The 14003-nt window shown below is 42.3% G+C and overlaps 1 protein-coding gene across 4 annotated transcripts in view; it reads left to right on the top strand.

Moving 5' to 3' along the window:
• The first annotated feature begins 5813 nt into the window (after positions 1-5813).
• The window catches only part of LOC121553658 (protein quaking), a 100868-nt gene continuing 92678 nt past the window's right edge, over positions 5814-14003 (top strand). For 3 of the 4 annotated variants that reach the window (XM_041866943.2, XM_041866944.2, XM_041866941.2), the window contains exon 1: positions 5814-6155. In XM_041866943.2, coding sequence (XP_041722877.1) covers positions 6014-6155 — 142 coding nt within the window. In that variant the 5' untranslated portion in view covers positions 5814-6013. The remainder of the gene's footprint in view (positions 6156-14003) is intronic. The other variant, XR_005997557.2, reaches the window with a different exon arrangement.

Raw genomic sequence — 14003 nt, forward strand, 5'->3', positions numbered from 1 at the left:
ATCATGTTGTGGGGGTACTTTGCTGCAGGAGGGACTGGTGCACTTCACAAAATAGATGGCATCATGAGGAAGGAAAAGTATGTGGATATATTGAAGCAACATCTCAAGACATCATTCAGGAAGTTAAAGCTTGGTCACAAATGGGTCTTCCAAATGGACAATGACCCCAAGCATACTTCCAAAGTTGTGGCAAAATGGCTTAAGGACAACAAAGTCAAGGTAAGGAGTGGCCATCACTAAGCCCTGACCTCAATCCTATAGAACATTTGTGGGCAGAACTGAAAAAGCGTGTGCGAGCAAGGAGGCCTACAAACCTGACTCAGTTACACCAGTTCTGTCAGGAGGAATGGGCTAAAAATTCACCCAACTTATTGTGGGAAGCTTTTGGAAGGCTACCCGAAACGTTTGACCCAAGTTAAACAGTTTAAAGGCAATGCTACCAAATACTAATTGAGTGTATGTAAACTTCTGACCCACTAGGAATGTGATTAAATAAATAAAAGCTTAAATAAATCATTCTCTCTACTATTATTCTGACCTTTCACATTCTTAAAGTAAAGTGGTGATCCTAACTGACCTAAGACAGGGCATTTTTATTAGGATTAAATGCCAGGAATTGTGAAAAACTGAGTTTAAATGTATTTGGCTAACGGGTATGTAAACTTCCGACTTCAACTGTATGTTAGACTTACAGAGGGATGAATACAGTAGTTAGCATTCTCACCTATTTAAAATGCTGCGGCTCTGCTGAAGTTAGCGTTTTGTTGTTCTAAATTATGTATCTATGCCTGCATGAATGACAGATAAGGCAGTCAGACACATTGCCCTCCAGCTATCAAATGAACCCTCTCTGTGTGCTGACAAATAGAATGAGAGCTCCAAGCATCAACACCATGTTTAGGAGATATGCTTTTATTTACCCTGAAGATCAAATCAATAACCATTAGGGAAACATCAATCAAATGCAGAAAGAGCCTGAAAACAAGTGCTGTGTTGTAATCACAGTTGAAAACACTGTCGTGTTTAATACTCTCTCTGTATTAGCAGCAAAGAAAATGTGTTTCAGACTGCAGCTCATAGAGAAGTGAAACGGGAAGTATTATTTGGTATTGTTGTGTCAAAGCAGAGTCTAGGATTGTTTTCAGAAGAGAACATTGTAGACCCATTGTAATATGTTCCATGGTAGGACATGTTATTTACAAAGCCAGTATGAGGGTTTGCGCTTAGGCTAAATTATTAATGAATGGTGACCGGTGTGTGAGAGAAAACATATCTGTTGAGTTCTAAAGGTACTCGCACTCAAACCATGAAAAGGAAAAAACCCAAGGAGGCAGAGATGCAAAAATATACTTAATTTAATCCGTGCTCTAAATATTACAAAAGGTTAAAGTGTGCCTTTTCATGGTTTGAGTGTGAGTACCTTTTGAAGTCTACAGGACATGTTATTTCACATATATCTGATCTCTCCACAACAATAACATTGTAGAGCCATTAAATGTCATTATGTGGTCAGCTTGATCCAGTTGAGAATGGTGCATTATGGGGAATGTGTTAGGTGCACCACGGGTCAGTTATGGGTCAGCACGCACTTTACTCTCCTCGACTCTGAATCAGACAGTAAATATTTAGTGCCTATGTATACAGTAACTATACACTTAGTCAGATGTACAGTATGGCCGCTGCTCACTGCAACAGAGCCTTATTGTTCCTGAATTCTGTTCTAATCTCATTAAGCCATAAGGGACACAGGAGTTCACTGGGAAATTAACCAGTCAGAACACCACATATCAAGACATACTCTGAGAATGACTTTTAGTCTCTTTCTACATATTCTGTTGTCATGATGTTTATGTTGTGGATTATTGTTGAGTTGATGATGTAGGGGCCATACTTGCCATACTTTTTATGTCACCAACTCACTCTCTTCTTCCCTCCTCACTTTCTTTTACCCCACACCACTCTCGCTTTCTGCCCCCTTACACGCTCTCTTTCTCATACCTACTCTCGCTTACCCTTTTATTCCCTACCACTCCCTTCCTTCCATGTCCCTGAATCTCACTCTTTCTTTAAACCATTTTTGTCTCTCTATTCAACTCCACTCTCTTCCCTCCTCCCCTCTCTTTCACTCTATACACACCATGCACGCTCTTCCTACCCTGTCTTTCACTCTTCCGCCTACTCGCTGTCTCCACCTCTTTCTCTATTCCCCAGTCCTCACTTTCTCTTTTCCTCCATCTATCTCTTCCCCCTCTACCTCCACCTCTCTCTCTCTTCTGCTTGAGCTGTAACGAAACGTCCTCCCAATGATGGCTGTCCTCTCGCTGCTCTGTTAATTACTTATCTATTTATTTAGCCGATCTGTTCGGGCGGGGGCTGTCCCCGGCCGTGGGCATTGTCTGACTCCTGCGATAAATAGCCTGCATTCCGATCCTCTGATGCTGACATTAACATGAGTCCCCCCCTTTTATCTCAACAGCGCGTCAAATTAGCACCCGGCAGATTCCTGCTACAAAGAACCTGGTAACCGGAAAAACCTGGAGACATGGTGATTGGTATGGTGAGCCCTGCACAGTATGATGTCTCTTTCAGCCAGGTCACCTGTGATACTAGTCAGTTTTTGACATCCATCCATGTCTGACGTTGTCGGGAGATTATGTAAAAACCGGCCACTAGGGGCAACAGTGAGCGCTGTTACCTTAAAGTAGGCTTTGGTTTTGCTAGGGTGTTGTGGACGGGGATGGCGAATGGGCGTAAGCATCTGCCCCTGGTTCCAGGTTGCATGTTCGAATCCAGCGATAGAAAGTTTAAGCCTATCCCAAACCTTAACCCTTACTTTAACCATACGGAGTTAATGCCTAACCCTAAGAATTCTGAGATAATGCCTAAACTTAACCTTGGAACGATAAAGAGAAGTAACCAAACACTTCAACATTTTATGTTTGGAAGAACTTCGAAATTTGACGTTTGAGAAACATGGATGAACGACTAATTCTGACGTGAGACTGAGAGCTTGTTGGTCTCTTTATGGCTGTATGTGGGCTCCAGCTCTACCGAACTAACACCACTGCCAGTCTGTCTGGATGCAAACAGCATTTAATGGTGTGTGAACATCAAAGCAATGGGGGTGGCATTTAAAATAAATGAATTCAATTTCATGCAGTATGATAGAATGTTATGATGAAAGTGATGAAGACCTCTCACTTCTGGTGGAATTGGTGTGCATTTATGGACAGAATGATGAGTAACAATAAACCAAATTGTTGTGGGAGGAGTATTGCCTCTTCTGTATAGCATCAACACCAACAATCTGCACATACTATATATTAATGTTACGCTTTCCCCATGTCGGCTAATCAAATAACCTCTTCCATTGATATCTCATTCAGTGCCTCTCTCTCCATGACTTCATAGCCTGTTGTTCTATAAAGAAAATCCATTTTAAACGATACAAAGCTGATTTCCATAGAGGCAGACATAGTTGTTATTCACTGCCAGAGGCAAAGAGGCAGGGTGACATTTAATATCCACCCCTATGACACGTCTCATTGGGGTGGCGTTGCTGTGGTAAAGGCTTGACCCCGTGCCCCCATTGCTCTGTCTAGATCCGGTTTCATCAGTTTATAGGCTGCTTTTATTTTGGGGTTCAACCCCACTGGCCCACTTGCCATCACTGAGGAGGAGTTTATGAGGAGGGCTAGAGGGACAGAGAGAGAGTGCCAGAGAGAAGGAGCTAGAGAGAGTGTTAAATGGGTAGAGTGTGAGAGAAAGATGGAGGGATGGAAAAAGGGAGAGTTGGGAAAGAGATTGAGAGCGCCAGTGTTCTCCCAGCCAAGTTGGGACAGACAGAGACCTGGTTGCTCTCTTTGCCTGGTTTCACAGTCTATGTGTGCAGGAATGCATTCATTAACGTAATTCCTCTGCCCTCAAACAAGGGTGCCGTCACTGGGTGAGTGAGTGGAGGATTGGGGAGCTGGCGGGGCTAGGGGGTTTTAGGAGGGGGGGAGTGGAGGAGGGAAGGGGGAAGGATAAATACACTCCCACCCCCCTTCAAACACAATCTCTGAGCAAGAGAGGAGGACGAGACTCTAGCCAGCCTCCGCGTCCAAGTCTATCTCCATGAGAATGGCCGTGGAGGCACAAAAGGATGAAAAGGTAGTGGAAAAGGCCCAGGACAACCCCTTCCTGTTCTGTTGGGTCGTTTGTTTCAGGGCTGTCAGTGCCGGGCCCACAGCCCTCCTTGGCCCCCTCAAACCCCCTCAGCCCGTTTCACACATACTTCCCAGCTTTGTTTTCGGGCTGTTTTTAAAACATTGCCCTTGGTTTTTTCATTCACGTGAAAAGCGATGGCAGGCTAAGTGACATCAAACAGAAAGTGGGGCAATTGTTTTTCTAATACATCTAAAAGCCAGCCAGCTCCGGCATGGAAACTGCTTTAACAAAAGGAAGGCAAAACCATTAAGCCAATGAAACTATTTCTATAAACACTTTAATGACAGAATTTAAGCAGTTATAATTCATGCTTATTGTGTGGAAAAATTAAACATCCCTTGCCTTCACTGGAATTAACATTGTTTTGTGAAATGCTCAGTGGTAACTCAACATCAGTAACAATGGAGGCATAATATATTTTAGTAATTTAGCAGACGCTCTTATCCAGAGCGACTTACAGTAGTGAGTGTATACATTTTCATACTTTTTTGTACTGGTCCCCCGTGGGACTCAAACCAACAATCCTGGCATTGCAAGTGCCATGTTCTACCAACTGAACCACACAGGACCTATAATAGTACACAAGAGATTATTCTCGGCATTCTATTTAAAATGAGACTTTCCCACAAACGATGATACATCGCATGCACTACCTCTGATTCTGTGTTTATTCCAAAAATCCCCAATAGTTCAACTAAGTTGAACTGTAGAATTCATTTTCAACATATCACATATAACATCTCCTTCAGTTTCACAGCTCTTTAATTAAGAAAGTACAACTATGATATGACTGATTTTCTTCTTAGTTTAACTGTGCAATTCACTCTGATGTATCCTGGCATTTAGTCAATCACTCTCTTTCTCACACAGTGAATACCACTGACATTCCTGCACAGCCTGCCAATGGAGGATAGATCTGTAATAAATTTTTTTTTACATAACCATTTAACTATGCACAAATATTCTGATCACCATAATGTGCATAATCCTTCATAATTATCCTTTTTTTTTTTTAAGATGCTGGGCAGGTGTCTGTCCTGTCTGTGTGCTTGTCTGAAGGTATGCGTGTGTGTGTGTACGTGCACGCGCATTTGTCCTCCCACACTCGGCCCCGGCGGAGCGCGCGCCCCAGGTCTCGAATGAGAGACTCCGCTGTGAAGTGTGGTCATGTGACGGGCTCGCAAAGCACAGCCAGACGGTTTCAGGAGACCAAATGCCAGCTTCATTGAAAAAGCTCCGTTATCGAGAATAGAGACAGGAGGGACAGACGTTTCCAGAGTGCATACACACACATAACAATACACAGAAAGCTCTGGGGAACTCGGGGAAAAGGACATTTTCACAGCCTCAAGAACTTCGGTAAGAGAAAGCAGAAGACAAATCGTTTCAAATATAAATCAAGGGCGGTGGACACGCGGGAGTTGATTATTCATTCGATAACTTGTGGAATTATAAGGGCAACAAAAATAAGAAAAAACGACCTCTCCGCCGTTTCATATTCGTATTAAATTGATATTTTTCTTTTTTCTTTTCTTTTGTCACCTGTCCTCGGAAGAGCTGACAGCCAGACGGAGTAGTAGAATTGCAGTGCAGTGCGTAAAGAAACTGTACGCAGCACCAAGAGACAGCTCACTGCGTTTACCAACAAGAGACAGTGAGGAGGTGTGAGAGAGACAGACTGATTTTTTTGTACTCTTGTATTTTTATATCATATTTATTAATTTATAGCCTACGCGAACATATTTATTTTTTTCCATTGTTGGTTCTGTTTGGGTCCGATTTTTTCTTCTTAATTTTTTGGAATATGGTTGGGGAAATGGAATCGAAGGAGAAACCGAAGCCCACCCCAGACTATCTCATGCAGCTCATGAATGATAAGAAACTGATGAGCAGCCTACCCAACTTCTGTGGGATTTTTAACCACCTCGAACGGCTGCTTGATGAAGGTAAACTTGGGATCAATGTGTGTGAATAGACAAGCACCCTAAATTGAGGTTACACATGTGGTTGGGTATACGCATGGATCCCACTGACCGATTCTCTCATAGTGAAAGTGCCGTCTCTCTTCCTTTTTACGTAGGACGGCGTTAGGAGCATTTGTTGCTTTCTGTGGACTGGAATCATGAGCCATACATTTTACAGAGGCGTGAATGTGTTATATTTTATTTATATTTTATGTAATGTGTTGACATCATTGGACAAATAATTATATCAATGCAGACACAACAGTAGGCTAGTTTACTGTTCGGAATTAGTGTAAATACCCTGGTTTGCATTCGTTTTACGCAAGTCTTACAACCTTGAGGCGTTTCACTTGAAGAGCACACCGATACTTTTATTATTTTATTATGTTGACATTAAAAAGTGGATTAAACAGGTGAACCCATATAGCCTACCTAAATAGAAATACATATTAAAATCTGATTGGTGATTCACATATTCTCCAGAGTTATTCTAGAGTTAACCTAAACTGGATATAGCATTTGGACTCAAATGCAAGTTAATAAATCATTAATGCATGAGGTTTCAGAAAAAATCTAAATGAGTTTACATTTGGAAAATTGTTTTTGAAGAAATGTTTAAACGCCTATTTGATATGGTACTTTGTCCCTACACAGCTAATACTGGAAGCAATTGCACCGTTATCCTACCAGCGCAATGAAGTGAAACATTTCTCTCCCAGTGCATCCAAACCCCCCGTGAGAATATTAGTGGAACAGGTAGCTTAGTGGTTAAGAGCGTTGTGCCAGTAACCGAAAGGTCGCTGGTTCTAATCCCCGAGCCGACTAGGTGAAAAAACTGTCGATGTGCCCTTGAGCAAGGCACTTAACCCTAATTGCTCCTGTAAGTCGCTCTGGATAAGAGCGTCTGCTAAATGACTAAAAATGTAAATTAGGCCAAAGTATATCTTTGTTTTCTGTACTTTTGTGTCAACAATCATCATCATGAAATGTGTATTCTAGATGATATAGGCAATAATGTGTGGGAGTTGGAGTGCTAGAGAGACTGTTGGGGAATTTGGGGGGGCTGGCTCCCACCGCCTTTAGCTTTCCTTCTTCTATCATCCAGCTCTGAGTAGCCGACCTCTTTCCCGTCAACATTCTGCTACTACCTTTCACCATTACAATGATTTAGGCCTACTAGACTAGTTTATAGATATCAAACTTTTGAATGGACTCATTAGAGTCTGTGAGGTTTTATTGGAAGTGATGAGCCTTTTGAGATTAGGATAGGGTTTTATGCTTTTCCATTTAGTCCCAAAAGCATGTAATGCCATTCACTGTGGTAGCCACTTTGCTTTGCCTCCATAGACTATATACCAGCAATTTCAGAAATGTTTTGGTGAGTTTGGTTTCTTTACAGTGTGCATGATGCTCCGGATAATTAGTTTATTTTAGGCTCTCTATTACACTATTGGTTGGGGGAAAAGTGAAAACTGACTGCGTGAAGTCCACAGTTGGTGATGCCTAGACCTATAGCTCCGCCTTCTATTTCAGGTGGTTCTTTCATCTTATCACATGAAGATTTTTAAGAACACATATTGAAGAACTTCTAACCGCCCATATAAAATCTGATTTACAATGGGTACACAAAACAAGTGCTTTCTGTAGATTTTGCTGCTGGCAGATTCATTTGGTCAGTGGAAGGTTAGGTTTATATGCTGCAGCTGATTCGGGGCTAGGCCATGAAGGGAGAAACAACACACCCAATGTAGCCAAAGTTAAGTAGTTGACCCTGCATATTATTGTCAATCTGTTCATAAATCTTCATCCTTACCATTAGATTCTCAGCTCAGACGAGAGGCCCCACGGCCTACACCCACATTCTCGAGGGTTCTAACCTGTCTGGTGTGCCGGCTAATCATAGACACTCTCTCACGAGTTTCTGCTTTTTCGCATTGGTCTTGGTCTGAAGCATCAGTGCTTGATGGAGCTGCAAGCTGTGCTGGTGTGAGTGAGGGGCGGGTGAGGGGTGCAGGATTTGGGTGGTGCTGGAACACAGCTGTGTGTGAAGCAAGACGATCCCTTTGCACAGCACTCCCAATCATCTGGAAAGCCTTGCGTATTTATTCCACACTGAGACACAGGACAGACTAGAAAAAGAAACATAACGTGAATACATTCCTAGAGACCATAGCATGCATACAGATGTGGGATCTTAATTTGAGCCAGTTTGCTACAGCATGAAAATAATCCTGGAGTAACAGGAAATGTGAATTATTATGTGGATTATAATTAATGGATATTTTTTTGTAGGAGTTAATACATTTTTCATTTGGGCAAATCAAGTCAGACATATTAAAGTGGAAATTACAAACTTTAGAAGCCTTGTTAAACCTCGAATACGCTACAAATTTGCATTTGTGAGTGTTGCTGTCTGTTTGTGTCTTCCTGTTAGTCTGTTCTGTATGTGACTGATAAGGCAGGTCTGTTTGAGTGCTGTGCTGTGATGTGCAGACAGACAGAGAGATGTCTGAGTTAGTACATATACCCTCTAACCAGAGGGAGGATTGAGACACTGGTTTCACTTCCACTATCAAACTTAGTCCTGACTTCCAATAATACCACAGATGACATGTAGTTAAATATAATGGAATCAGCCCCCGCTCATTACCCTTAGCTCTGTATGTGTGTGTGTGTGTTTTATCTGATCAATAGAAATTACAGATAGGTATTCTTCAAATCATTAATTGATTTAGCCTATGTGCCACGTGCATTCACTGCATGCGGACTGGATTAGTAAGGGACACCAGTGTTGCAGTAATAGAGTGGGTTCGATTCTGTTTGTGTGACAAGACTACACGTATGTGTCTGAGTGTCGGGTAATGTACAGCATACAATCTGATTGTTATAGGTAGGGCGAATTCACATATACAATATCCTCATTGCACTAGTCTGTAGCTGTGCTTTTCTGTTGCCAGTATCTGCCGGGCAAAACTAAACCACTGGCTTCTGCAGACCTCAGCGCCTTCTAAAGTGGGGGCTGGCGTTTAAAATACAGTCTACAGCTTGTGCTTGGCCGCATCATTGATCATACGTGAAGCTCCAAGTCTGTGTTTTCTTCTCCCGTCTGTTGTGATCTGCTGTAGTGTGCAGTGAAGAATGAAAAGAGATAAATGAGTATGGTGATGGAGGGCTATATCTCAACCCGCAGAGGACATGCTTTATAGGAGATAGTTGTCTGATAACCCCAGTCCACCTGTGTGTATCGGCTGCGAGTGACAAGTGGTAATAGAGTAAGTCTGTGTGGGGAAGGGAGTGTGTGTGTGCGTGCGTGCGTGTTTGTGCTTACATATGTGTGTATAATCACATTTGTCGCCTTTAACAGCCTCCCGTTATGATTTTCTATACTGAACAAAAATATAGAGTTACAGTTCATATAAGGAAATCAGTTAATTGAAATAAGTTCATTAGGCCCTAATCTATGGATTTCACATGACTGGGCAGGGGTGCAGCCATGGGTGGGCCTGGGAGGGCATAGGCCCACCCACTGGGGAGCCAGGACCTGCCAAGCAGAATTAGTTTTTCCCCACAAAAGGGCTTTATTACAGACAGAAATAAGCTTTTTGTGCATATGGAAAATTGGATTTTTGATCTTGAAACATGGGACCAACACTTTACATGTTGCGTTTATATTTTTGTTCAGTGTAATTTAGGTCTCACATTTAGATAATTTGATTATGTGTCATAATCAAAGCTATTCTGTGTGAATTCGCTATTAGTTGGTGTTTTTCTCCAGTGATGTTCAAGTGCGTATGCCTGATTTGTGAGTCATGGTTTTAGAATGCTGATGAGGAATCTCTGCAATTCAATTTCACTCCATGAGCGCACTCTGGGTTAGGGATTTACATTGTCATCTGTGTCAGTGTGACCGACTGGGTTTGAATCCGGGTAATCTCTGTGCCACAAGACTATGTTAGCCCTCTGAGCTAAAGCCTAGGCATTAGCTCGGGGAACACGGGTGTCCGGCAAGGTAACTAATCACCGAACCACCTCCATTATTAATCATACTAGATTGTCCTAGGCATGCGATTATGTCAGTTTCAGTGACATTACTACCGAACCATGTCTAGATGTTCATGGTCAGAACGTATCAGTGACCGTATGACTCAGGTAAACGTTGTCCCGGTCAGTACTGTTCGGGAGTGTGAGATGAGCCCCCTCATCTGAGCCTGGCCCTGAGCTGTCACCTGTGAGTGATGTGTCTGCACAGTGGCCCGGAGCGGCTGCGTACTGGTGCGCAGGCTGATGCGCAAACCCAGGCCGCTGTTAGTGCAGATGAATGCTCTCAATGGACAGTCAGTGCAGCCAGCCATGAAGGGCTGCTCCGCTCTGTAACAAAGGTGATGAATTGAATCACTGCTAGAGGTACTCTGGTACTCTAGTCTGTTTGTCCCAGCCCCTGAAAGCCCAATACACACTCAAATGGATGGGATGAGAGGCGTGTTGGAAAGATACAGATGTGAGAGAGCACAGTAAGGTCAAGGCACTCATGATTAAGTACTTTTTTGGTGTGTGTGTGTGTGTTCGCACCCCACTGGGGTATTTGTTGTTTAACCAAAATTAATTGCACACATTAACTGTATCTAAAGTGTGTGAAAACCAGTGGTGTAAAATAATTAAGTAAAAATACTTGAAAGTACTACTTAAGTTGTTTTTTGGGTATCTGTACTTTCCTACTGTACTACTATTTATCTTTTTTGACTACTTTTACTTTTACTTCACTACATTCCTAAAGAAAATAATGTACTTTTTACTCCATACCTTTTTCCTGACACCCAAAAGTACTCCTTACATTTCGAATGCCTAGCAGGACAGGAAAATTATCAAATTCATGCACTTATCAAGAGAACATCCCTGGTCATCCCTACTGCCTCTGATCTGGAGGACTCACTAAACACAAATGAAGCATTTGTAAATTATGTCTGAGTGTTGGAGTGTGCCCCTGACAATCCATTTAAAAAAAAATGTAAAAAATCTTGCCATCTGGTTTGCATAATATAAGGAATGTTAAAATGTGTTATTTATTTATACTTTTACTTTTGATACTTAAGTATAATTTAGCAAAAACATTTACTTTTGATACTTAAGTATATTTAAAACCAAATACTTTCAGACTTTTACTCAAGTAATATTTTACTGGTTGACTTTCACTTTTACTTGAGTCGTTTTCTATTAAGGTATCTTTACTTTTACTCAAGTATGACAATTGGGTACTTTTTCCACCACTGGTGAAAACTCATTTATCCTCGTTGAGTTATTAGCTAGGTGTTATTGTCTTTTCTATTGGTACAGACCACCAGCACATGAAACGACCCTGGAAATCACATTGAAGAGTGAACATGTCTTTACTAGAGTGACGGTTAACAAGAAACAACCCACTTGGCACAGACGTCAATTCAATGTCTATTCAATGTCATTTCGTTGAAATTACGTGGAAACAACATTGATTCAACCAGTGTGTGCCCAGTGGGAAGTTGACTTCCCCTGGATAGTTAGTGTTTCACTAGCCAGACAAGAAGAAGACTCTAACAGGGGTCATTACATTTACATTTTTACATTTTTGTCATTTAGCAGACGCTCTTATCCAGAGCGACTTACAGTTAGTTACATTATTATTATTTTTTTTAATTTTTCATACTGGCCCCCCGTGGGAATCGAACCCACAACCCTGGCGTTGCAAACGCCATGCTCTACCAACTGAGCTACATCCCTGCCGGCCATTTCCTCCCCTACCCTGGACGACGCTGGGCCAATTGTGCGCCGCCCCATGGGTCTCCCGGTCGCGGCCGGCTACGACAGAGCCTGGATTCGAACCAGGATCTCTAGTGGCACAGCTAGCACTGCGATGCAGTGCCTTAGACCACTGCGCCACTCGGGAGGTCATGAAACGCACTCAGAGTCTTAGACAGACAGAAGCAGACTGCTGTCAGCGAATGGTAATCACACACAGAGGGATGATTCCAAGGACTCCTCTTCGCCATTAAAAGTTGTGGAAGGATGCAGTTTGATCTCAGGGCACTCTCTACATCTCTCCATAATTGTGGCTCTGTGTCTGCCTCTGCCTCACTATTTCTCACTGTCTCTTTCACTCTTCCATCTCTGTCTGTCTGTCTGACCTCTCTCTCGCACTCTCTCTTGCTCGCTCTTGCTCTCTCTTGCTTGCTCGCTCTCGCATCAAGGAGTCCCAGAGAGACAAGAGAATCCTTCCAGCTCCTCACGATTAGACTAAGTGGTCCTATTCATCACATAATTGGAGTAATTAATTATTTCAGAAGTGAAGTAGAGTTGGGTGGGGGGGGTCAAAGTTAATTTATTCAGAATTAACTTGGATCCTGTCCCTGTGTTGTGGAGTAATTATCCCGTCTCTTACTTACAGCATGCACTGCTGCATTAGGATGGATTTTTTTTAAATTCAATCTTTATTTAACTAGGCAAGTCAGTTAAGAACAAATTCTTATTTACAATGAAGGCCTACACCGGCCAAACCCGGACGATGCTGGGCCAATTGTGCGCCGCCCTATGGGACTCCCAATCACGTCCGGTTGTGATACAGCCTGGAATCTAACCAGGGGGTCTGTAGTGACGCCTCAAGCACTGAGATGCAGTGCCTTAGACCACTGCGCCACTCGGGAGCCCCCAAAAAATGGGCTCGGGGATGGGAAAAAGATGGTGAAGATTATGGTGATTTTCGGCCTGGTTAGCTGATATGGTGTGTTGTAGTCTATGCTGGGGTCATGTTTTGCAGCAACAAAACCTGTGATATCCCTTGTATATGTTTAAAAAGCATATCTTACCCTCTGTATTGAGTCTGTAGGTATCAACAGGTTAGAATGACGGCTAGAGTACCTCAACCTGAGTGCTGTGGCAGATAGACTATCAGCTTTATTTAAACAAACCTAATGCAATGGTAAATCTTCGCTTTAGCTGTAGCGTTCTAGGTTCAGGGCTGTGTCAGAAATATTTTTGGAATTAGCCGGCGGTGGTGGGAAAGGGCTGTGTTTTGATGAATACACAAGTTGTGGATGTGTCAAGACTTGGCCCCTTACTGGCCAATCAGAAAGTGCTCCATGGCTAAATATGTGGTTGCGTCAAGTTGTGTATTTACAGTATTTTATCCTATTGCGTTCTCATCAACTTTATAGCCTAGTTCGCCAAATATTTGCTAAATATTTTGAACATGTTTGTAGTCCACATAGTTCTAATCGCATTGCTTCAATATGGAAATACGTTATTAAACACAGGCTATATCTTTCGCACTGATATAGGGGCTAGGCCTACTGTAAATTGCAGTCTGGACATGGAAATGCCAAACGTAGTCAATAAGCAATATTAAATTCACTAGGCTATTGATAAATCAAATCAAATCAAATCAAATGTTATTGGTCACATGCGCCGAATACAACAGGTGTAGACCTTACCATTAAATGCTTACTTACAAGCCTTTAACCAACAATGCAGTTTTAAGAAAATAGAGTTAATAAAATATTTACTAAATAAACTAAAATATATATAAATAATTTTTTTCTAAAGAACACAATAAAATATCTATAATGAGGCTATGTACAGGGGGTCCTGGTACCGAGTCAATGTGCGGGGGTACAGGTTAGTCGAGGTAATAAACAGTGAGTAGCAGCAGTGTCAAAACAAAGGGGGAGGGGGGAGGGGGGGATCAATGCAAATAGTCCAGGTGGCCATTTGATTAATTGTTCAGCAGTCTTGTGGCTTGGGGGTATAAGCTGTTAAGGAGCCTTTTGGATCTAGACTTGGCGCTCCGGTACCGCTTGCCGTGCG

This window comes from Coregonus clupeaformis, chromosome 37 (genome assembly GCF_020615455.1).
Source record: "Coregonus clupeaformis isolate EN_2021a chromosome 37, ASM2061545v1, whole genome shotgun sequence".
NCBI classification, from domain to species: Eukaryota; Metazoa; Chordata; class Actinopteri; order Salmoniformes; family Salmonidae; genus Coregonus; species Coregonus clupeaformis.